General features: G+C 48.0%; 1 protein-coding gene across 1 annotated transcript in view; it reads left to right on the plus strand.

Moving 5' to 3' along the window:
- The first annotated feature begins 877 nt into the window (after positions 1-877).
- LOC129341750 (uncharacterized) overlaps positions 878-25,174 on the plus strand; it is a 30,067-nt gene continuing 5,770 nt past the window's right edge. Inside the window, exons 1-4 of the mRNA XM_054997114.1 lie at positions 878-1,119; positions 9,216-9,443; positions 10,997-11,336; positions 17,251-17,390. Of these exons, the coding sequence (XP_054853089.1) occupies positions 1,059-1,119; positions 9,216-9,443; positions 10,997-11,336; positions 17,251-17,390 (769 nt within the window). The 5' untranslated portion in view covers positions 878-1,058. The remainder of the gene's footprint in view (positions 1,120-9,215; positions 9,444-10,996; positions 11,337-17,250; positions 17,391-25,174) is intronic.

The following is a 25,174-nucleotide window of genomic DNA, read 5'->3' on the forward strand; positions in this document are numbered from 1 at the left end:
CTCAAGTATTATATTTTTCCTTACTTCTTCTACCTTCCCTGTTTACACTTTTCTACTGGGTAACAAACTTCAGCATTGAATTCAGTAAATGCATTCAACATTGAGGTTCTGAGAGTGATACTTTTTGCCTCAAACCTCTTGTTTAAAAATGACTCATACATAAAAAAGTTAATGCCAGGACTTCTAGAAAGTGAGTGTGTGTGTGTACTTATATTGTTGGAAATCCCTTTCAGCCAGAAACTGGAAAGGCAATAATGGAAATATTTTAAATACCGATAAATAATAAATGCTAAGGCAGGGATGGTAAAGGGATGTAAAGGGAAATTTGAAAGATTTTGGCTTTGGGGGTAAGGAAGCTAGTTGTGTGTGTTTTCCCCCCAGGGTCTCCACAGCTTTAGACTTGCATACCTTTAAAAACTGGGATAGGGTTGCCAGTCTCCAGGTGAGGCCTGGAGATCCCCTGGGATTACAATTGATCTCCAGCCTACTAAGATCAGTTCCCTGTTGAAAATGGCTGCTTTGGTGGTGGTGTGGGAGAGGGGGGGATATCACCTTATATCCCTATGAGGTCCTTCCACCACCCAAACCAAGCTTCATCTCCAAATCTCCAGGAATTTCTTGACTCAGAGTGGGCAGCCCTATTTGGAGAATGTCTGTTAATTGTCAGAGTTGACAGAAAAATATCTAACCTTTAATTCCACAATTGCATCACGGCTGTTAAGTGCTCTATATTTCTGAGAACTCCAAGAAACTTCCTTGTTTGTTGTTCTTACAAATTCATCCCCACCCCAAGTCTAAATATAGACATTTGGTTCAACACACAAGCCCTGAAAGATGTGTGAACTGTTTAGCCTCACCTGTAGGTCAAGAGAGCAGAAGTATGTTCACATAAAGGGCTTAAATAGGCTCCACTTTGACTGCATCTGCAGGCAGGAGCTTTTCACAATTGCTTGATTTGTCTGGAAACTGCTTCAGCCTACGTTTCTCAGGGGAAAAACATTCAGTGCCGCTGTCTAAATTTTTTTCTTTCCAGCTAAGAGCTAAGACTTCCCCTGAACATGATGAGGGGGCTTCGTGAGGGTTTGCTCCTTCTGTTGTCCATGTGCGGAATCATCTCAGGTAAGCACAAAATTGACCTTTACATAGAAACTAAGGTTGCCAGATGGATTCAACAAAAATACTGGACATACTTGATGAAAAATTGTTGGACCCTCCCACAAATTACGTAACATTGGAAATTTATAGACAACAATCTACATTACATTACAGTAAAGGCCTCCACTGTGATTCACCAGCAGTCATGCACTCTGGTAAATTAGAAATATTCATTATTCATCCTGTTATGTATAATAATCTAAGGTGTTCAAGTCTCTGGCACAGTGAATCTCGCCTAATTTATGACCCCAGGCCTGTCTTTGCTTACCTCTTCCTCTTCCCCTTTCACTCCCCTTCTCTTCTGTAATTTTCTGGATAAAAGCTCATGCTGGAATAAATACTGTTGTTAAGGTGCCATGGGACTTTTGTTTTGTTTTGTTACAATAGACTAACACATCTACCCCTCTGCAATTAGAAAGATAACCCAAGTGCACAAAAGGATATGGAGGATGGAATATTCCAAAATAAGAAAAGAAAATAATAATACCATTTCCTCAACATTCTTTTTGCTTCCTTAGAGATAAAAAGTGCCTCGCTATTCATTAAATCAGGGGTGGGGAACGTCTGGCCCAAGGGACGGATACGGCCCGTGAAATTGTTTAGTCTGGCCCGCAGGGCCAGCGCGTCCATTAAGGTGGAGCTGGCAGCCGCCTCAAGCACAGCTCTCTGAAGGAGGCGCTGTGGCCCATGCCAGCCCCTGACAACCCCTCGGCCTGACCCATCACCAGCGCTACAGGCCATGCAGCACAGAAGCAACCAGGCTGTGCCTGTTGCTTTGTGTGCTTGTGCCCCCAGCCCAAGCCAGCAGCAGCGCCGTGGGACACGCGGCGCAGAAGCATTCAGGCTATTGCTTCATGCACTTGTGCCCCCGGCCCGACCTGGCAGCAGCGCCACAACATGTGCGGCGTGGAAGCAATCAAGCTGTACCTATTGCTTTGTGCGCTTGGTGGGCCAATCAGGCTGTGCCTATTGCTTTGTGCGCTTGGTGGGTATTGGACATTGGGAAGGTCAGTTTGTAGCTTCCAGCAGACACTCCAGTTTTTGCCACTGTCCCTGCCAATTAGAGAGCTCCTATTCTGGCCCATCCAGCCAGGAAAAGGGCCAGCCCCTCAAAGTAGCTGCTGGCAGACACTTCCGTTTTTGCCACTGTGAAGAGAAAGTGAGAGGAAAGGGAGAGACCCATGGATCATGCCTTTTCTGGGGTTCAATCTCTCTGAAACTTGGGGGGTCTATAGAGGACAGTGAGGACTATGTCCCCTGCAAATTTGGTGGGTATTGGACATTGGGAAGGTCAGTTTGTAGCTTCCAGCAGACACTCCAGTTTTTGCCAATGTGAAGAGAAAATGACCAAAGAGAAGCAGTTCCAGCCATCACATTAAGGGTGAGTTAATTAAATGTTTGACCAAATATAGCGCGCTAATTTTTAAGTTGATAATTTTGTCTGACCCACAAATGATGTTATAATTATCCCTATTGGCTCTTGGCAGAAAAAAGGTTCTCCACCCCTGTATTAAATAAATAGACTAGCTAGTGAAGTCATACTATATACTATTGGCTTCAGTGGATGTAACCTATTTATAAACAGGTTTACTTAAACTCTGTACACACTTATTTGGGAACAAGTCTCATGAAATTTAAAGAGACTTACTTTTAAGTAAATATGCATGAGATGAATTCAGCCTCTGTCAAGTGAGAGATGAGGGTGAGGGAGCTGTACCTTTCCAAAACCAGTATCCATATTTCACAATGTCCTGGAATGTCCTGGAAAGAAGAGGGGGTAGTTTCCCCACATCCATCAGTTATCACACACACTCTAATCACGCTCAGCCAGAAGTCCCCATCAGTCATCAAATCTGAGTCTTTTCTGTATACTTATAAACACAGCAAATACAAATTGTACCAGGTAAGGTTCAAAAATTAGAGTGTAAAACACAGTATTTTCACAACTGCTTAGTTCCAAAAGGTTATTGCTATCAGAAAACAGAAAGGAAGGGGACATTAATCTGTGCTAATGTTGCTAAAGCAAACCAATGGAGTCTGCAAATCTTGCAGGTTTGGAGGGAGGTAGCCGTCCACTGCAATCCAGCCCCATCCCAATCAAAAGCAGTTCTTCCTCACAAATAGTCTCTCTACAGTTCAGTTCAGTTCAGTTAGACTTTATTGGCATCAGTTGGCACAGTACAAGAAACATAGAAAAAGCAAAGTTACTTCTGGAACCACTCCTGACAGAATTTTATAGCCATATAGAGAAACATTGCTACATTCTCAGTCGTTTTAGGTAGGAGTCATTCAGAAGGTGAAAGACCTTTAAGGGATCCAGGAAACCCCTCATATGAACTAATTTTGCTTCTAAATATTTAAGACGCAAGTCTGCATATAGTTGGCAATACAGCAGGACATGCAAAACTTTTTCAGTACTACCGTGATTGCAGTGACAAACTCTGTCTACGTATGGGATCTTATTATATCTGCTGAATAAGATTGAAGATGGCATCAGATTGAATCTTGCAAGGGAGAAGGCTCTGTGAAGATGTGCCTGTAGGGAAGATAAATAAGAAGCCATGCCACCAATCTTAAGGGGGATCTCAAAGCTTAGAGGGGAACAGGTTCTATTGGCTTGGCTAGATAACTCTTGATGTTCGATATCCAGTATTCTATGTTTGATTACCTTGTATGCCTCTGGAAAGGAAAGTAAGTATAACAAATCAATGAATAGACCTATGGTAGTTATTTTCTTTTCAACAACAACAACAACAACAACATTCAATTTCTATACCACCCTTCAGGACAACTTAATGCCCTCTCAGAGCGGTTTACAAAGTATGCCATTATTATCCCCACAACAAAAAACCCCGTGAGGTGGGTGGGTCTGAGAAAGCTCCAGAGAACTGTGACTAGCCCAAGGTCACCCAGCTGGCTTCAAGTGGAGGAGTGGGGAATCAAACCCGGCTCTCCAGACTAGAGTCCCGCGCTCTTAACCACTACACTAAACTGGCTTTCAATGTAGGCTAGCCAATTAGACATGTTGGACTCTAAGAGAATTTGTTGTATAAAGCTCCCTGCCTCTGCGGTATAATGCAAGCGTAGCCAGTATTTTACTGTCCCCTGAGCCACATTCTTGTTTCCACAAGATTTAGACCAGTTTCTAGACACAGGGCTGCATAAAGTGTACAGTGTGGCCTGCCCATAATTTTCTGCAAGAAGCTGGCCTGCACTCGTTCTGTAGCACCATCAAATGCACTTATCCATGCTGGGATGCCATATAATAGTTGGCCTAAAAGACTTTCAGCGCGGCTGGTACAAATTGGTTTCCTCTGTTGTAAAAAAAACGGGATATAGCAGAGGTGCTGATGTTGGCCATATTTATTGCTGATTTGCGATGGTTAAACCATGATACATTATATTGGAAATGCATCCCCAGATACTGGAAGTGGTTAACCTGTTCTGTTTCTTTTCCCACAAATTACTCATTTGGACAATTTCCTGGATTTAGAGAAAACGATTATTTTTGATTTCTCATGATTCAAAAACAGTTTGTTAGTTGAGGAAAATATAAGGCATCTATTCAGTGATCGTTTTAGGCCTACTCTAGAGCAGGAAAGTAATACAGTATCATCGGCAAAAAGTAACAAGGGCATATGTATGGCACCCAGTTTGGGATCATGGCAATCAACTTCTGCTAGGTAGGGGGTGAGCTCATTGAGAAACAGGTTGAAGAGAAAAGGAGCTAATATACAGTCCTGCTTGGAATTTTGGGTGTTAGTTCCCCTGCCAATGAACATTTAATTTGGCAAGTGGTGGCTGTATACAGCTTTTTGATAAGGTTAAGTAGCCTCCTATCTATGTTTAAATAGTGTAATTTGGCCCATAGGAGTTCCCTATCAATTGAATCGAATGCTCCCTTGAAATCTAGGAAAACAGCATATAGTTTTGAGTTACTCCTTTTTTACATATTTGTTAATTAGATGAGATAGAGTAGTACAGTGATCCAGTGTTGACTGTCCTTTACAAAAGCCCCACTATTCCTGACCTAAAATTCTCTGCTGAGACACCCAGGAGCTGAGCTTAGATAATAAATGCTTAAAATATAACTTGCCCATTATGGAGAGAAGACTAATAGGCCTATAGTTAGAGAGTGTTGTTTGGTTTCTCTACATAAGACATCTTACACCGGGACACTCAAGTGTAGGGAGACGCAATGTTAGCCGGGAAGCATAGTTTTAAAAGACAGAGCCAGTGGAGATCACTCCTCAGAGGGTTTGTTAGTTGTTATGAGCCCAAGGACCCTTCGCTTGTGTAATAAACATCTATTAAAGGTCCCTGGCCCTAGAGAGGCCTGCCTGGTGTCGACCAGGGCCAGGGCCTTCTTGGTCCTGGCCCCAGCCTGGTGGAACGCTCTGTCTCATGAGTCCAGGGCCTGGCAAGACTTGTTAATATTTCGCCAGGCCTGTAAGACAGAGTTGTTCCACCGGGCATATGGTTGATACTAGGCAGTGCCCCCCCCAGGCGGGGGGAGGGTTTAAACCATATGCCCTCCCATGCAATGTCGTTGTCCATCTTTTTATATTTTTGTACTGGGAAGAACTGCTGTATGGAACGTCCAAATCAAATTATGTGCCGCCTTGATTCTTTGCTCTGTATGTATGTATATGTGTGTGTGTGTATATATATATATATATATAAGATTTTAATAATAGTTAAATATGTTTTAAAATGTGTTGTTATCCGCCCTGAGCCTGCTGATGTGAGGAGGGCGGAGTATAAATCCAATAAATTACATTAAATTAAATTTTTATCTTTGCCTCCTAAAAGGGGAGGTGAAATTGACAGAGCCTTTGGGGAAGAGAAGATGAAATTAACAAACCCTCTGAGGAGCAATTTCTACTGGGTCTGTCTTTTAAAGCTACACTTCCGGCTAACATTGTGTCTCCCTACACTTGAGCGTCCCCATGTAAGATGTCCTGTGTTGAGAGACTCTTTGAGACACAGTTTTTAGGAGGTTTGTCCATGATCTCATTCCTTCTGCACGGGAAAAAACGTGCTGGAGTGATACTTTGCATTCCTCATTTTGGAGATGACTTATGAGCTCTCTGCATCACTACTTGAGAGCCCTACTTGCCTCCAAGTGGCACTTCCTCATGTGCATGCAGGTAAGGAAGGTAGAAAACCGAAGGAAGTTTTCCTGAGACTTGCAATCTACATATCAGAGGGATAGCATCAGTAGAACAGAAAGGTGGGATGTACAGGTCCTGACCTCTCTCTACAATATGTCCCTTCTGTAACCTGAGGCCAGGCACAAGGGACAATGTATAATCCCTTCACTTCTTTCAAGAATGAGGAGCCCAGATTGCTTTTTTAAACATTAACAGCCTCTCAGCATTGAGGGATAGCTTAATTAGCAGGGATACAATTTTCATATGGGCTTAAGTGGAGTCATCTGCAAAGAATATCATTTAGAAAATCTGATGGAAAAGCCAAAGAACAGCTGAGAAGCTATGCGTGTATATCTATTTGGACCAGTGGGAAGCTGAGGCTCAAAAGGGATTATGGGAAAGTGAACTAACAATCAGGAAGTGGTGCTGGGTTCTCTTCTCTACTTCAAAATCTCATCAATCTAGCAGTTGCCCTATAGCACTATTTTATTTTATGCAGAAAAAATGCTTATATAGCCTAATACTGAAGCAGCACAGAGCGGGATGTGTGTTTGTGTTTTAATCTCTCTCTCTCTCTCCCCCCATATCAGACTTCAGTGAAGGGAAGTGGGGTTGGATTAGAGAGAGACTAGGGGCACGCTGGTGATGTCACCATGTCGCCAGTGATATACTGATGTCACATCTGTGCAACAGGAACTGACATCAGTGCGTTGGTGGGGAACAATCTAGTATTTGAGCAAAACCATCCCCAGCATCCCCCAGTGATGTGCTGACAGGGTTGCCAGATGGTTCTATCTAAAATACTGGACGCATCCCCCCCTCCTCAAACACACACACAATTAATCTGAGAATAGATCTTTGCAGCACTCATGCCATGGCGTCACTTCTGGGAGTGGTTCTTGCTGGAGTGTTCTTATGTTTCACATGGGGGGAGGGCAGGGAGGCAGCGCATGAACCCCCATTCTCCTTGAGGGTTGTGCTTGCTTACTTTCTCCAGCAGCAGCAGCCAGCTGCAAAGGCTGGCTGCTAGAAGCACAGTGGGGAGAAGGCAGTGCGTGTCTAGTATTTTCATTCCATTTCCATCAGTCAGTTCAAGAGAATACTGGACTGTTTGGGTGAAAATGGGACACCTGGCAATGCTATGGGCAGACATCACTTTTGGGACACAGGGAGTGACATCACCATGTTGAGATGCTGCTGACATCCCTACCCCCCATTTCCTGCCATGTTTTTCTCCTGCTGGCCAGATGAGTAGCACTGGGTAATGGTAGTGCCGATGGTAAGCCTGGGTCAGACACACATCTCTCTCCCTAATGTAACACATACTACCTCATTCTAGGCTACTTTAAGTTGAAATACCTCTTCATAGCTTAAAAAATTATTGGGGATTGAATCAATTAATTACAAATGGAAGAAGTGATTTTCCTCTGACCTTCAACCACACACTACAATCCTGATCCATATAGGGTCCCCTCTGAAATATCTGAGAATTATTCCCACTGCATGTCTGCTTGATAGAGCTTGGAGACAGATCTGAGAATAGAATATTGCGTACATAGATCCATAGGTTTTTTTTTCAAGAGTTAGTTGAACTGTGTGCTATGTTTGTACAGCAACTGATATCTGGACTGTTTTCACATGGAGGTTTTACTCTTTCTTGTCTGCCTTTCAACGGTTTCTGGCAGCATCCACATTATATGTCATCTTCTATTTATCCTCTTGTGTGTGTTTCCTGCAGTTTGCTGTGATCTTTCCCATCCCTGGTTTGATACAACCACGTAGGCAAAGCACCTTTGGACATCACATAGATGGGAGGATGTGCATTTTTTCAGGTCCACCCTACAGCAACACCATTTTCCTTACCTCAGTCCCTGCAATGACCATTTTCCCCTCCACGAAAGGGCTTTTAAAAAAATTAGTAACAGCTAATTAACAGTACTAATTAACAGCAACTAACAGTACTATGGTGTTATACCACCTGTTGCAACAACGTACTAGCTCCTAGTCTTCACTTTTCTAAAAAAAAATTAAGTCTCTAGCCCTTTTAGTTATATGAGGAAAGATCCTGGCTGCACATTTCACCTTATAACACTACAATCAAAATTACTAGAGACTTTCACAACAGATTCTTAAAGTGTTATAAAGCTATAGCACTATAGCTCTTACTGATTTTTATTAAGCTTGAAAAAGAGCCCTTTGGTTGCAGAGTAGAAAATGGCAGCCACTGAAGGCCGAAGCACGGAAAGTAAGGGTGGAACTTATGCGAGGATGCTCTGTTGTCACCATGGATGCTTTTGCATTTGCAGCAGCAACAAGAGCTACATGGAGAATCATCCTTGTGTGGAAGCAGCCCTGCATAACATTTTAAAAACAAATGTTCATTATGTTTTTGCAACTTTTTTTTTTATTATGATTCACTTCATTTAGCAACGAGCCACATTCAAGATTAAGCTTCTCCTGTTTTGAGCTTTCTAAGCAGCCTTCAAGATCAATTTATCAAAAGTTGGGGTATAATATATTGAATTAAGAAATGTATAGCTCAACTTTCTTCCACCGTAGCTTGCATTGTGTTTTTCTTCCCTGATAGGGTCCCAAAGCAGCTTACATTGTTCTTGTCTTCTCCGTTTTATCATCACAACACTTGTGTAAGGCTTCCATGACAGAGTGGGGATTTGAACCTGGCTCTTCTAAATACTAATCTGAAGTGCTAATCACTTCACCAATGATGAAAAATGCAAAGAAAAGGAAGCACAGTAGAAATCTACATAGCCTGCTGTGGTGTCTCAATGAGATGGTGGTGTCCATATGCCAGCATCCACTCAGTCCTTTCCGTAATTTCTAGTGTCTCCTCATTTGTTCATAAATCGATGCTTATGATATTTTCCCTTCCATTTCCCCACCCCCCAGCTCTGACGTGTACTGAAGTGCCAGGAGCGCTGACACAGATTGATGCCAGCAATGGACAAGTCTTTGGTGTGAACAGTGCAGGCGGTATTTATACTTTGTATGGAAGCACATGGACCCAGTTACCAGGCGCATTGTCCCACGTCACAGTCGGTCTTGATGGCATCTGGGGTGTGAACTCAAATCACAACATCTATAGATTGGTGGGTGGCAACTGGAGGCATGTGACAGGTATTTTAAGTCCACTCAGTTTGTTTTGTATGTGTGTGTGTCTGTCAAAGGAGGAGAAATAAAGATAGAGATGGATGCAGAAGAAGGAATTTTACTTTTATTTATTTTCTTCTATTTCATTTGAACCCTACATTTCTCCCCACTGGGGACCCAAAGTTGCTTACATCATTTTCCTTCTCTCCATTTTATACTCACAACAATTCTGTGAGGCCAGCTAGGATGACAGTTTGTTAGTGGCCAAGATCACTCAGCAAGTTTCCGTGGCAGAGCGGGGATTCGAACCTGAGTCACCCAGATCCTAGTCTGTCACTCAAGCCACTACACCATACTGGCTCTGGAATTCCCTTTAAAGTAAAGTCATCCACCCATATAAATCATGCACTTATTTCTGCTTCTTTCACAGTGAGGTTAAGTCAGAAAAACCACAACCCTATATTTTCCTTGTAAGTAAGCATTGTATATGCAGGGAGAACTGGAACGCTGGAGGGGAAGTATAATCCTTCCCCTCTGTTTATACTCTATTGAAAATGCTCCTCCACTATGCCCCATTTTATTGAGAATAATTTTATTGCAAATCGTTCCTCCATTATTTTTGCCAGCTGGGCTTTTGACCTGGAAGTAAGCCTGGCTTAAAGACGAATAAAGAGCACTTTCTGATTGTATGATCTGTCAGTATATTAGATTTCCTGTGTGCTCACCTCTCCCATGTAGATTATATCAGTTTATGTGATTGTCTGGACACACCAGATTTTGATTGGTGGTGGTGGTGGAGAGTGCCGTCAAGTCATAGCTGACTTATGGCAACCCCTGGCGGGATTTTCATGGCAAGAGACTAACAGAGATGTTTTGCCATTGCTTACATGTGAGTAAAATAATGAAACCTCTTGGAGTATGCCAACCTAAATGTACCCATTATTCTAATCCCTAATTTGATTTCTTCTTAATCTAGAATTTGGTTATATCTTTGTTGGAGAGCTATACAAGCAAATGTTTAATGTGCCAAAATTTATTTTTAGATTTAAAAATTCAAATCATGATCTATCTTGAGCCCAGAATGATGCAAAAGACTGCATTCCGTAAATAAATAAATGTGCATGCATCAACTATCAAATGCTGTGATATATGGAAAATAAATATTGTAGGATGTCGAACACATATTTCAATATTTAGCAAATCCTCATGTAGTCAGAGACTTGTCTGGAGTATATATTTGTCAGACTTTATATGGGGAGAACCCTAACCTGGATAGCCTAGGTGAGCCTGATCTTGTCAGATCTTAGAAGCCAAGCAGGGTTGGCTTTGGTTAGTAATTGATATGGGAGACCTCCAATAAAGACCACGGTTTCAGAGATAGGCAATGGCAAACCACCTCTGTTAGTCTCTTGCCATGAAAACACCACCAAGGGTTGCCATAAGTCAGCTATGACTTGAGGGCACTCTCAACCACTTCACCATATTGGAGGGAGAGATATGTTGGGAACAAACTTAATTCAGTTCTGTTTTGCTGGTTTCGAGTCATGTCCCATAGATTCAGATCCTTCTGCTCTTTTCAGGTTTGCTCAAACAGATTGATGCAGGTGGAAGCCAGTTCATCGTTGGAGTCAACATGAATGATGACATCTATTGCCTGCCCAAGTCATCAGCCATCTCTGCTGATGGTGGCTCAACACTGCCCTGGATCCACATTGAAGGAAAACTCAAATACTACTCCTGTGGGCGGCTGGGCTGTTGGGGAGTTAACTCAGCTGACGCCATCTATTACCGGCATGGTGTCACCCCAGATTCCTGTGCCGGATCCAGTTGGCAGAATGTTCCTGGTGCACTTTCCATGATTGAAGTTGGGACAGAAGGAGATGTGTATGGAGTGAACAGGGATGGAAATATTTATCGCAGGTACAGAATGGAATAGTCACAGATTGAGAAAAGCTTTTGTTGTGCCTCTGGCTGGGCTGTTTGCGGTATGGGTAGGGTAGGGTTCCATAGCAAGGTTGACCCTCCATGTGACATGCCCCCCACCCCCGGCAACAACCTCACAGAGACATGAACAGGAAGAAATTCAACATTTTTTCAGCAACAGCAATACAGTTAGCCTCACTCATCATCCACATGTGGCTCGTCTTCCTCTCCTGCTCCCAGCCACTCCTAGCTACTGCACAGTTGCCATGGACCAACCTGGCCTAGCAGAGCAGAGAGACTCAGAGGACTCTTCTGAGGGAGAGGCAGCTGGCAAACCTGACCCAGATCCACAGCCAGTGGTAGAGGCACTGCAAGAGGAGGCAGCCTATGAAGGCTCAGATATAGATCCACAGCCACGTCCCAGCACATCAGTTCCTCAGCTTCCCAGCCCTGGGCCAGCAGCAGAGAGCCAGGCATCAGCCAGCTCTCCCCCTCAGCTTCCCAGCCCTGGGCCAGCAGCAGAGAGCCAGGTGCAGGCCAGCTCTCCCCCTTCATCACCAGAGCCTTGGGAGCGCCGTCAGAGGAGGGCTAGGAGAGCCCTCCAAGCCAGAAGGCTCAGTGCCAGGCTAGCAGCACTGCACTGGCCCAGCATCATTAGTGATGATGAGTGCTTGCAGGAGCAGGACTGAGACAGCCGGCAGGTGCATGCTATCGCACAAGCAGCTGAGCACTGTGAGGGTTAAAAGCAGCCGAAAAGGGAGTGGCTGTGTGGAAGCAATGTGTCTGCTTACTACTGACTTTGCTGCTGTGTTTGGAACTGATTCTCTTGTCTCTGACCTTGGCCTGTTCATGTGGATTTGAAGCTGTGAGTGTTGCCCAATTGGTGCCTGAACTCTGGAACTGTGCTTTGCCCTGCTCAGACAACTTGGGAGTTGTCCCTTGCCTGCTGCCAGTGTGAGTCTGCAATCGGGACAACAGTACTGCTAAGCTACACAAGCCCAGAGAAATTGGAGTCAGGGCCTCCCTGCAGGTCCTCCAGCAACGTCAATATGAGGTTTGGTGCTTGAGGTTTTCCTCCACGCAACAAGTAGCAGTTCCAAATTGCATTTGGAAGGCTTGGGAAGACTACAGGTTAATACCCTTTCCCATGTGCCACATCCCTATCCTGGTTTGGGGGCCCTTTGGTTGCTTTTAAAAATTATGGATTTTCCATTCATCTAGTCTAGTTTTCTACTGCCTAATGAGTAAGAACCTAAAGAGTTAATCGCATGATGAAGAGCTGGGAAATGGACAGTCAGACACCAGCAGTGCTCACATTCGTGGGTCTTCTGTTGAGAGGGGAGAGGGATGATAGTAGATGGAGGAAAGCAGATGAAAGACAAGTAGTAGGAATGGGTGGGTGGCAGTTAGAGCCCGGAGTTCAAAAGGGTTATGCTGAAGACCAGGCCATGTTCTCTTTTTGTAAGCATCCTAATTTACACTTTATAACCAGCTGGTAATTAACCACAGTCACCCATCTCCCTGACTCCTGGATTTCAAATGGACATTCTAATGCCAGTTTTTACCAGACACCCTTAAAATCCTGGATACAAATGTAATTGACACATAAACTAGCAAGGTGTTTACTTCAAGTCCTAAATTGATTGATTGAGTGAGTGAGTGATATCTAGGGATGTGCGTTTCGGCATTCAGAATGCCGAAAGAATGCCGAAACAAAAGTGTTTCGGCTTCTTTCGGGGAATGCCGAAACGTTTCGGGGAATGCCGAAACGTTTCGGGTAGCCGAAAGAAAAAAGCCGAAACGTTTCGGGATTCTTTCGGCTTTCTTTCGGCTTTTCAATGGGAAAATGCCTCCGTCTTCCCGGACGTCTGGGGGAGGCATTTTCCCACCGAATAAGCCCAAAATTGGTGGGGACCTTCCTCAAACCCTTCTCTAACAACCACCCAAGTTTCAGACAGATTGGACTTTGGGGGGCCATGTTATGGCCCCCCAAAGCAGGTCCCCCCATCCTCCCATAAGAAAGCGAAGGAGCAGCATATTGTTAGCATGCTGCTACTCATCTTCTTCATTATTTCCTATGGGGAAAAAATGAAGAAGCAGGCTTCCTTTGCCAGGGGTGGCATTTTGCATGCAAAATGCCCCCTCACCCTCAGGGGCCCTTCTCCCACCCCTCCTCCCACCCCCCACCAAGGCTCAGCCTGCTCCCACTTGGGGGGGGCCATTTCATGGCCTCCCCAAGTAGGTGCTCTAATCTCTACCACTGACAGCTGGGGGAGGCTTGTGTTGCCAGGGGTGGCATTTTGCATGCAAAATGCCCCCCAGCCCTCAGGGGCCCTTCTCCCACCCTTCCCCCACCCCCCACCCAGGCTCAGACTGCTCCCACTTGGGGGGGGCATTTCATGGCCTCCCCAAGTAGGTGCTCTTTTCTCTACCACTGACAGCTGGGGAAGGCTTGTCTTGCCAGGGGTGGCATTTTGCATGCAAAATGCCCCCCAGCCCTCTGGGGCCCTTCTCCCACCCTTCCTCCCACCCCCCACCAAGGCTCAGACTGCTCCCACTTGGGGGGGGCATTTCATGGCCTCCCCAAGTAGGTCCTCTCAGCCCCTAAAGTCCACCCCTTACAGCCCCACACAAACCCAATTCCCCCCCAGCTGCCACACACAGACCCAAATCCCCACATTAGCCCCTCACAGACCCAAATCCACCCCCACCTGCCCCACACCCATAACCCCAGGAACAGGCTGGCAAAGGCCAGCCCTCTCCCTTTGTTCCCTATGCTGGGAACTTCTAAACTCTCTTTCCCTGGGCAATTCTGCACAGCCCAGGGGTGCCACAATGGTGGGCACACTTCTGAGTGCCAGCTGGTCCCTGTGAAAGAGCACCTGAACCACAGACACCCTCCCTCAAATTCCCCCACCACCTACAGAGATGGCTGGCCAGCCAGCCCCATTGTTCCCTATGATGGGAACCAACTGCACAACAAAGAATAAAACAAGAACAACACAAAATAAAGTTTAAAATTTTTTTTCTCCCTTCCAAAGTACAAGTAGGCAAAGCATTATGACACATTACACCAGCAGTCCCCCACACAGAAAAATAACACAACTCACTTAACATCAGAGAATCACAAAGCATGATTCCTGTCAAAAACACTTTATGTCTTGAACAGCTTTAGGTTACACAGCAGGGGGGAACACCAAAGGGCATGGCAGCACTATCTTACACAAAAATAACACAACTCACTTAACATCAGAGAATCACAAAGCACAATTCCTGTCAAAAACACTTTATTTCTTGAACAGCTTTAGGTTACATAGCAGGGGGGAACACCAAAGGGCATGGCAGCACTATCTTACACAAAAATAACACAACTCACTTAACATCAGAGAATCACAAAAACACAATTCCTGGCAAAAACACTTTATTTCTTGAACAGCTTTAGGTTACACAGTAGGAGGACACAACAGGACATGATAGCAATGTACTACAAAAAATAATACAACCCACTTCACCGTTTTTGACAGCAATTGTGTTTGTGTGATTCTCTGATGTGAAGTGAGTTGTGTTATTTTTGTGTAGTACACTGCTTTCCTGCTCTGTGGTGCCTTCCTACTGTGTAACCTAAAGCAGTTACAGAAATAAAGTGCTTTTGACAGCAATTTTTTGGGGTGATTCTTTAATGTGAAGTGAGTTGTGTTATTTTTGTGTAAGATACTGCTTCCATGCCCTTTGGTGTTCCCCCGCTGCTGTGTAGCCTAAAGCTGTTCAAGAAATAAAGTGTTTTTGACAGGAATTGTGCTTTTGTGATTCTCTGATGTTAAGTGAGTTGTGTTATTTTTGTGTAAGATAGTGCTGCCATGCCCTTTGGTGTTCCCCCCTGCTGTGTAACCTAAAGCTGTTCAAGAAATAAAGTGTTTTTGACAGGAATCGTGTTTTGTGATTCTCTGATGTTAAGTGAGTTGTGTTATTTTTCTGTGTGGGGGACTGCTGGTGTAATGTGTCATAATGCTTTGCCTACTTGTACTTTGGAAGGGAGAAAAAAAAATTTTAAACTTTATTTTGTGTTGTTCTTGTTTTATTCTTTGTTGTGCAGTTGGTTCCCATCATAGGGAACAATGGGGCTGGCTGGCCAGACATCTCTGTAGGTGGTGGGGGAATTTGAGGGAGGGTGTCTGTGGTTCAGGTGCTCTTTCACAGGGACCAGCTGGCACTCAGAAGTGTGCCCACCATTGTGGCACCCCTGGGCTGTGCAGAATTGCCCAGGGAAAGAGAGTTTAGAAGTTCCCAGCATAGGGAACAAAGGGAGAGGGCTGGCCTTTGCCAGCCTGTTCCTGGGGTTATGGGTGTGGGGCAGGTGGGGGTGGATTTGGGTCTGTGAGGGGCTAATGTGGGGATTTGGGTCTGTGTGTGGCAGCTGGGGGGGAATTGGGTTTGTGTGGGGCTGTAAGGGGTGGACTTTAGGGGCTGAGAGGACCTACTTGGGGAGGCCATGAAATGGCCCCCCCCCCCAAGTGGGAGCAGTCTGAGCCTTGGTGGGGGGTGGGAGGAAGGGTGGGAGAAGGGCCCCAGAGGGCTGGGGGGCATTTTGCATGCAAAATGCCACCCCTGGCAAGACAAGCCTCCCCCAGCTGTCAGTGGTAGAGATGAGAGCAGAGCACCTACTTGGGGAGGCCATGAAATGGCCCCCCCAAGTGGGAGCAGGCTGAGCCTTGGTGGGGGGTGGGAGGAGGGGTGGGAGAAGGGCCCCAGAGGGTTGGGGGGCATTTTGCATGCAAAATGCCACCCCTGGCAACACAAGCCTCCCCCAGCTGTCAGTGGTAGAGATTAGAGCACCTACTTGGGGAGGCCATGAAATGGCCCCCCCCAAGTGGGAGCAGGCTGAGCCTTGGTGGGGGGTGGGAGGAGGGGTGGGAGAAGGGCCCCTGAGGGTAAGGGGGCATTTTGCATGCAAAATGCCACCCCTGGCAAAGGAAGCCTGCCTCTTCATTTTTCCCCCATAGGAAATAATGAAGAAAGATGAGCAGCAGCATGCTAACATTATGCTGCTCCTTCGCTTTCTTATGGGAGGATGGGGGGACCTGCTTTGGGGGGCCATAACATGGCCCCCCAAAGTTCAATCTGTCTGAAACTTGGGTGGTTGTTAGAGAAGGGTTAGAGGAAGGTCCCCACCAATTTTGGGCTTATTCGGTGGGAAAATGCCTCCTCCAGGCGTCCTGGAAGACGGAGGCATTTTCCCATAGAAAAAAGCCGAAATAATGCCGAAAGAATCCCGAAAGAATCCCGAAAGCCGAAAGCCGAAAGAGATTCTTGTTTCGGCTTTCGGCTTTAACGATAGAGAATCTTCTTTCGGCTTTCTACTTTCGGCTATAGCCGAAAATTTTTGGCTTGCACACCCCTAGTGATATCATTTATAGTCTGCCTTTCTCACTGAGAGCCACAGTGGATTACACAGTGTGAGATTAGTACATTTAATATTAAGAGCACTTCCATAAATAATGCTATAGGGTAAACAGATACAAGTTTACAAAGATATAGCATTAGCAGGAATCCAATATAACATAGTAGTAAAGTTCATAAATCATTAGTGAAGCATTTAAGACCCCCCTCCCTACAATTCTGCCCTCCTATCTGAGTAGAAAGCCTTTTTGAATAATTTGGTTTTGCATTGTCTGTGGAAAGCTAAGACAGTGGGGGCCCTCCTGGCCTCATCAAGGCAGGTCGTTCCACAGGTAGAGGTAAATAACTTTAGCATCTCTGTTTTCTCATGGAACTTGTCTCTAGCAGTTTTTTAAAAAAAAAAACATTGTCCATAATACTTGCACATATTTATGACATAATTCAAAAATTTCATCCCATAGATACAAAGCAGAGATATTAATCCTTAGAATATTCCTGTTATATTTTCTTGCAGGGCTGGAATCACTGCCGCCAATCCCATTGGAACCGCATGGGTACATCTGAGCAATGACCTTGGACGGATAAAACACATATCCTATGACCTGGGCCTGCTGTGGGTTTTGACTACAGAAGGAAAGATTTTGAACTGCAAAGGTTGAATCTGAACATACATAATTTCTTTGCTGGCAGTGCTTGCTTTGTTTATCATAGCCAATAGCATCAAGACATTAAAAGTGATCTCGTGATTCAGGCAAATGTATCTCTGTGTCATCCTCTCTCTTCCACTTGTTCTTTTTTCAGTAACCCAATCCCCTTTGTTGCATTGAGACTTCTCTTTTAGATAGAGTAAAATATCTGAGAGAATGATTTCCCGGCCCTCATCCCTTTTCTAAAACTACATCAAAAATAGCTGACACTTAATACATATTTATTTTGCATTGAGACTTGTGTACTTTTAAACTTGTTAAGGTTGATCCCTTATGACTCTTGAGTGTGCCAAACGGTTGAATCATGGTTGGAGTCTTTTACGATGAGAAAACAGATCTCTTTCCAAGTTGGGTTATCAACCCCAAGGCAGGGCTTAGAATTCTTCCAGAACTACAACTGATCTCCAGACTGCAGGGAGCAGTTCTCCTGGAGGAAGAAGCAGCTTTGGAGGGTGGGCTGTATGGTGTACCATTGAGTCTAGGAGAAAGTCAAGTCCTAGATTGACATCACATCCCTGCTGAGTTTTCACCCTCTCCAAACTCCATTATCCTTGGAAATCTCCAGGAATTTCTCAAGCTGGAATTGGCAACCCTAGTTCTAAGAGGGAGGAAAAAGATGCTGAGATTTCAAGACTTGCTTTTTGTAATATTCACAATGGAACAGCACAAAAAGTGGTAAAATTTAAGAATGGTGTCATTACTGTTTAATATTTTATAGTAACCATAGAAATGTCATAATTACCAGTCAAATAGCCCCTCATTTTGATAAGCAACACTTTTAATAATCATGTGAAGCTTGAAAAATGCAAGAATGGTGGTAGTTGTCTCCTTCCCAGCCCTTGACATACAACTGGTACTTACTATCTACAGAGAGTCACACTGGTTATCAAGCGTGCCTGGAAGATCTATCTTCTGATCTGAAATTTTCTATTCACAGTTCTTGATGTGTCCTGACTGTCCGGGGTCTGAGGCACAGCAACCGGCCTCGCCAGGAGGAAGCAGTGGGAGACAGTCGGGAGGCAGTGGCCCTACTGCCCCAGCCAGCCATCAGAGCCAGAACCTGCCTATGCCAAGGGAAAGGGGCAAAGGTCCAAGGCCCCAGGGGGCTAGAAGGGGCAGGGCAAGGCCAGCTAGCCCCACCCTCCAGGGAGAAGGCAGGGGGCTGGGCAAAGTAGAGGGAAAAGGCAAGGTCAGGGGAAATAGGGACCCAGCAGCTGTCCAAGCAGAGCCCTTACCTGATGAGGAGAAGCAGCCCCAACAGCTCAGAGCCACGCCCCAGCCTATACACCAGCTAGAAGGCAATAGCCAGGCTCAGGGAGTGCCAGGAGCCAAGCAACTCCAGGTGGAGCTGCCACAGGCATTCTGGGGGAGGAGCTGGGCAGCCAGCCAAGGGGCTGCAGCTGGACCTGCCTTCGGCAATCAGCAGAATCAGGGAGGCTTGACAGCCAGGCAACAAGACACAGCTGGTGCTGGTCAGTGGAGCCAGATCAGCTACCCCAGCTGCAACTACTTGGGGCAGCCCAGAACCAGGCTGGAAGAAGGGGGGGCGGAGAAAGGAAGCCCTATAAAGGATGGCTGGGAAGAGCTCTGGGGTGGTGGGTTTGAGTAGGAGTAATGGAGTGGAGCAGAGCAAGAGCGAAGGTAAGGAGGAGAGTGGATGGAGGAGGAGATGGCAGAGATCAAAGGGGGTGAGTGGCACAGGTTGAGCAGGCCAGCGAGTGGATTGAGAGGGAGTCTGGGTGATGTATACCGCCCCTCCTTCCACAGAGCAGGGTCCTGCAGCATCCCTGGCACCCCTTTGACGTCAGGAGCAGACCGCCCAGCACCCTGCCCAGTGGCGGCCGCACAAGCCCTGACAAGTTGGTGGCCTGTACAGGGGAGTTCGTTCAGCCACAGATACCGGCCAAAGGGGTGTGTCCCAGTACCATAGGCCGGGCTGAATTCGGACTGTGGCTAGAGGATCACCTGAATGAGATGTGGAGGAAGCTGGTGGCTGCCTACCAAATGGCTCGGATGGAGCTGGCACAGGAGGTAGAGCAGCGGATGCAAGCCTGGGCGCCCACAGCTTCCTTGCTGGCGGAATGGGCATTGGCGTGGGAAGTCAACCCACCGGCCACCTCGTCTCTCAACGGGGTGCCGAGCCTATGCACCTCAGTGAGGGTATACCGTCAGAGCCTGCAGGCGCTGCTGGATTCGGGAAGCTCAATCTCAATGATCCATGCCCAACTCGTCCCACCCGGCACCCCGGTGCATCGCTGGTCCCTGGTGGTATGTGTGATGGGCCATGCCCAGGCGTGGCCCCTTGTCTAGTTCACAGTGGAGTACCTGGGGGTGGCCCACCGCATGGAAGTCGCCAAGGTAGCCCACTTACCCCACCCAATGTTGCTGGGAAGAGATGCCCCAGAGTTCTCTAGATTGCTCCGAGAAGCCGTACAGGGGCTGGCAAGCCCACAAGTCACCGCGGCTCTGCAAGTCGAGGAGGAAGCCAACCCGGGTGAAGAGCCCAGCACCGGGCCTGCGGCAGAGCTCCCTGCTGAGGACCCAGCGGGACCCCCTCCACACTGCACGTTCCACACCGCCCAAGGATCGAATGAGTCCCTACAGCGCTTGCGGGAATCCGCTGCACAGGAAGAGGAGCAGGTGCGGGATGAACGAAAGGCCCAGCGTCTCCCCTGCATTGAGAAGCAGGGAGGTATGGGTCCGCATGTCCCGCGCCCCAAGTGGTCAAGGAGAGGTCCGCCAACTGTTAGTGCCGGCAGCCTACCGGACAGAAGTCCTCCACATGGCCCATGAGCATGCATGGGCAGGGCACCTGGGACACCATAAGACCCTGAGGAAGATCCTGGAGCGGTTCTTCTGGCCCTCAGTGAACGCGGACATGAAGGCCCACTGTCGCTCGTGCCCCACATGTCAGTGGGTGGCCACGCGGTGCCCGCCAAGGGCCCCTCTCTCCCCGCTGCCAGTGATAGAGACGCCCTTCCAGCGAATAGCAATGGACTTTATTGGCCCGCTGCCGTGCACACCCCAGGGCCACCAATTCACCCTGGTGATCATGGACTAAGCCACACGGTTCCCAGAGGTCATCCTGCTGAGGACCATGCAGACGACCCCAGGGATGATCTGGGCATTGTCCAAGCTGTTCGCAATGTGGGACTCACGAGCGAAATCTTGATGGATCGGGGAGGGCCCTTCCGCACCAAGGCCATGTGGCAACTCTGCCAGAACCTGGGGATCTGGCAGGTGTTCACCTCCGCCTACCACCCCCAAACCGACGGGTTGGCGGAGCGCCTAAACCAGACCATCAAGGAGGCCCTGAAAAAGATGACCCGTGACAGGCCCCATCAGTGGGACCTGTATATTGACCCCCTGATGTTTGCCCTCAGAGAGACCCCGCAGGCCTCCACAGGTTTCAGCCCGTTTGAACTATAGCACAGGTGCAAGCCGTGGGGGATACTCTCTCGGTTGGCAGAATGATGGGGTCCCCGAGCCAGCAGTCCAGCTCCGCCAGTCCAGGAGTACATGACCCAACTCCGCGAGAGGGTGCAGCGGTCCCAGGCTGAGGCGAACCAGTGGCTGGCCCTCGGCCAGAAGCAACAGAAGGCTGCCTACGACCGGGGCACAGGGATGAGGACCTTCCAGGCAGGGGAGAAGGTCCTGGTGCACCGAACAGCGTTCCCCAGAGAGGAGGGGGATCCGTGGAGGGGCCCCTACCAAATCCGGAGGGTGCTGGGCCCCACCACCTATGAACTCCAGTGCGGGGTTGGCCGGCTCCATCGGAAGACCCTGCATGTAAATCTGCTGAAACGATGGCATGAGCGGCAGGAAGGCATCTGTGGCTTGGCCGAGGACCCCCTGGAACTACCGTCCAGCAAGCTGCCGTGGACCACAGAAGGCCCAGAGTTCGAGGAGCCCAAAGTGGACCCCCAGCTCGACCTGACTCAACAGGCCCAGCTACAGGCTCTATGGGCCCGGGTACCAGGCGTCTTCTCCCATAGACCTGGTAGCACCAGCCTGATACAGCATGCCATCCCGACAGAGCCAGGGCAGGCGGCTCGGGCTGCGTGGCAACCCATGCCCAGAAAGCGGTGGGAGGCGGTGGAAAAGGAGATGGACGAGATGCTCCAGTTGGGGGTAATCGAGCCCTCGCGGAGTGCCTGGAGGATCCCGATAGTCTTAGTACCCAAGCCGGACGGGACCACCCACTTCTGCATGGACTACCGAGAGCTGAATACAGTGGCCAAGTTCGACGCCTATCCCATGCCCCGAGCGGATGTGCTGGTGGACCACCTGGAGTCCGCTCGCTACCTGTCGGCTCTTGATTTAACCAAGGGGTACTGGCAGGTGCTCATGCGGCCTGAGGATCGGGAGAAAACAGCCTTCGCCACCCCCTGAGGCCTTTTTCAATTTAAAAAAATGCCTTTCCGTCTCCATGGAGCAGCAGCCACGTTCCAGCAACTAGTGAACCAGGTGCTGGGTGAGTGCTGGATGTGCACAATGGCCTACATTGACGACATCATTGTCTTTAGCCTGGACTGGCCCACCCACCTCCAGCACCTGGAATTGGTCTTGAGGGCCCTCCAACAGGCCGGGCTGCGGGAAAACCCAAAAAAGAGCCACCTGGGATTCCAGGAGCTGCAGTACCTTGGCTTTGTGGTCGGGGGAGACCGAGTCCGACCGCCACCGGACAAAGTAGCCTCGATGGTCGATGCACCATGGCCCCAGACCAAGAAGCAGGTCCGGTGATTTCTGGGACTGCTGGGGTATTATGGGCAGTTCATCCCCCACTTCGCCTCCCGCGCAGCACCTCTGATGGACTGCTTAAGAAAGGGGATGCCCAACCAAGTCCGGTGGACCCCCGGAGCTGGAGACGGCTTTCAAGGACCTGCGGTCTGCCCTCTCTAATACCACTGCCCTGTGAAACCCGGACTTTGACCGGCCCTTCACTCTGGCCACGGACACTTCCGACACCGGTCTCGGGGCTGTACTGACTCAGGAGCGCAGCAGAGTGGACGTCTCCATCCTCTTCCTGAGTCAGAAGCTGCAACCCACAGAGAGGCGCTATGTGACGGTGGAGCAGGAAGCCCTGGCAGTCAAATGGGCAGTGGGGGCCCTGCAGTACTACCTGGCCAACAACCCCTTCTTGCTGCTGATGGACCATGCCCCACCTTCATGCAATGGCTCTACCGCATGAAGGCCCACAATCCTCGGGTCCTGCGGTGGTATCTCTCCCTACTGCCATTCCAATTCACCATCAAGTACCGCCAGGGAGCTCGACACATGGATGCAGACTTCATGTCCCGACTGTTTGAGGCCGACCCCGACCCCCACAAGACAAAGCCAAGCGGGGGGGGGGGTTGTCCGGGGTCTGAGGCACAGCCCCCGGCCTTGCCAGGAGGAAGCAGTGGGAGACAGCCGGGAGGCAGTGGCCCTACTGCCCCGGCCAGCCATCAGAGCCAGAACCTGCCTATGCCAGGGGAAAGGGGCAAAGGTCCAAGGCCCCAGGGGGCTAGAAGGGGCAGAGCAAGGCCAGCTAGCCCCACCCTCCAGGGAGAAGGCAGGGGGCTGGGCAAAATAGAGGGAGAAGGCAAGGGCAGGGGAAATAGGGACCCAGCAGCTGCCCAAGCAGAGCCCTTACCTGATGAGGAGAAGCAGCCCCAACAGCTCAGAGCCACGCCCCAGCCTATACACCAGCTAGAAGGCAATAGCCAGGCTCAGGGAGTGCCAGGAGCCAAGCAACTCCAGGTGGAGCTGCCACAGGCATTCTGGGGGAGGAGCTGGGCAGCCAGCCAAGGGGCTGCAGCTGGACCTGCCTTTGGCAATCAGCAGAGTCAGGGAGGCTTGACAGCCAGGCAACAAGACACAGCTGGTGCTGGTCAGTGGAGCCAGATCAGCTACCCCAGCTGCAACTACTTGGGGCAGCCCAGAACCAGGCTGGAAGAAGGGGGGGCGGAGAAAGGAAGCCCTATAAAGGATGGCTGGGAAGAGCTCTGGGGTGGTGGGTTTGAGTAGGAGTAATGGAGTGGAGCAGAGCAAGAGCGAAGGCAAGGAGGAGAGTGGATGGAGGAGGAGATGGCAGAGATCAAAGGGGGTGAGTGGCGCAGGTTGAGCAGGCCAGCGAGTGGATTGAGAGGGAGTCTGGGTGATGTATACCGCCCCTCCTTCCACAGAGCAGGGTCCTGCAGCATCCCTGGCACCCATTTGACATCAGGAGCAGACCGCCTGGCGCCCTGCCCAGCAGCAGCCGCTGCAAGCCCTGACACTGACTGCCTATGGCTAAGTGGTGAGGAAAATACATTCTGCACATGTACCATTCTTTATGCACATTCTTCTTTTGTTAATACTTTGTATGTGGCAGGACTAAAGCCTGGACATTCAAAGCAGTTTCCAGGACTGATGTGATTAAACCTATATTCGTCCTCCCTTTTACCTGCTGCAGGGGTGCAGGTGCTTTCGAAAAACTTTGCTATGGGTAGGTTGGGTTTAGAAATCTATTGCTAGCCATCTGCCAAGGCTCATATCTACAAGAGATTTGTTCAGGCCCTGTCTTTAGACTCCGCATAAAGAAAATCCTAACTTCAGGCCATGGTTCCTACAAGCTGTTTGGCATCTACATTTGTAATTATGAATGATCTTGACCCGCACCATCATAATCTCCTTAAAACTAGCTTGAAAATGGGCTAGAGCTGTATTTTTAATAGGGTAAGGAGTGTTCAGATGATCATAACATAAGATTTTAGCTTGCAAATCCAACCCCCAAATTAAATTTGCAATGCAGATGCACATCCCCAAAGGCCTGTTTCACACTCCCTGTCATATTGGTTTGTAGAAGTCTTCACACATACTTTTTTACTGCCCATTAAAGAGTCAAATCACCCTGACTCCAATTCACAACAATGACAGTCATTGGTGTGGGCATAGGAACCTAATACATTGTCAGGAGGAGCCATGTGGTAAGTTCAAAGTCAGGCTGAAGTTGCAGGCTTGGAAGGAGCTGTGAAGCTTGTTGAAACCTCCAAGACACATCCAGATAGAAAGGATATAAAGATGTAGACCAAATTAAGTCAACGGATGTGTTTGTATGATCAAAGGGTTTTCCCCGATACCTTGCAATGATGTAGCTGTTTTTGAAGCTATTTACATTTTATCTAATCTTATGAACCCACATGAGCACAGGCTTTAAAAAGCAAACATGTTTTTATTACCCTTTCAGTTCTCTGCCATTTACCACAAGGAAAAGAATGAGGAAAACCAAATGACACAATACAGCTAATCTTTTTATGTGACAATACCAATCTCAGGGCAAATATTAATATTACTTTATGTATCCCCAGCTGGGGAGGGGAATTCTTGGGAATAATCAGCTGACTAAGATCTGAGCTCCTCTTCTGTTTCCCTTCCTGATACAGGCCTTTAGCCTGTGGCTCACAGCCTGTGGTCATGAGCAAGGCAACCCGGTGGATCTAGGATCAATCCTGAATGTGGTGTAATGTACTCTTTGAGGTTTTCCCCTCACTATCTTTGTACATTATAAACTGCTTTTGGTACACATCGGGGTGAAAAATGCTCCCTACAGCAAAAAAGCTCCCAAATGGTTATGTAATGGCTATGGGTAAATATCTAAAATCCTGCAGCATGTTAGATGATGACCCTTGAGATGCATTCCTTGACCTAGAATGACATTCAAACATGGCACCAGGCCTTCCAGCTAATGGAGAAATCCCGCCACTCCTG

The sequence above is a fragment of the Eublepharis macularius genome, chromosome 13 (genome assembly GCF_028583425.1).
Source record: "Eublepharis macularius isolate TG4126 chromosome 13, MPM_Emac_v1.0, whole genome shotgun sequence".
Lineage (NCBI taxonomy): Eukaryota > Metazoa > Chordata > Lepidosauria > Squamata > Eublepharidae > Eublepharis > Eublepharis macularius.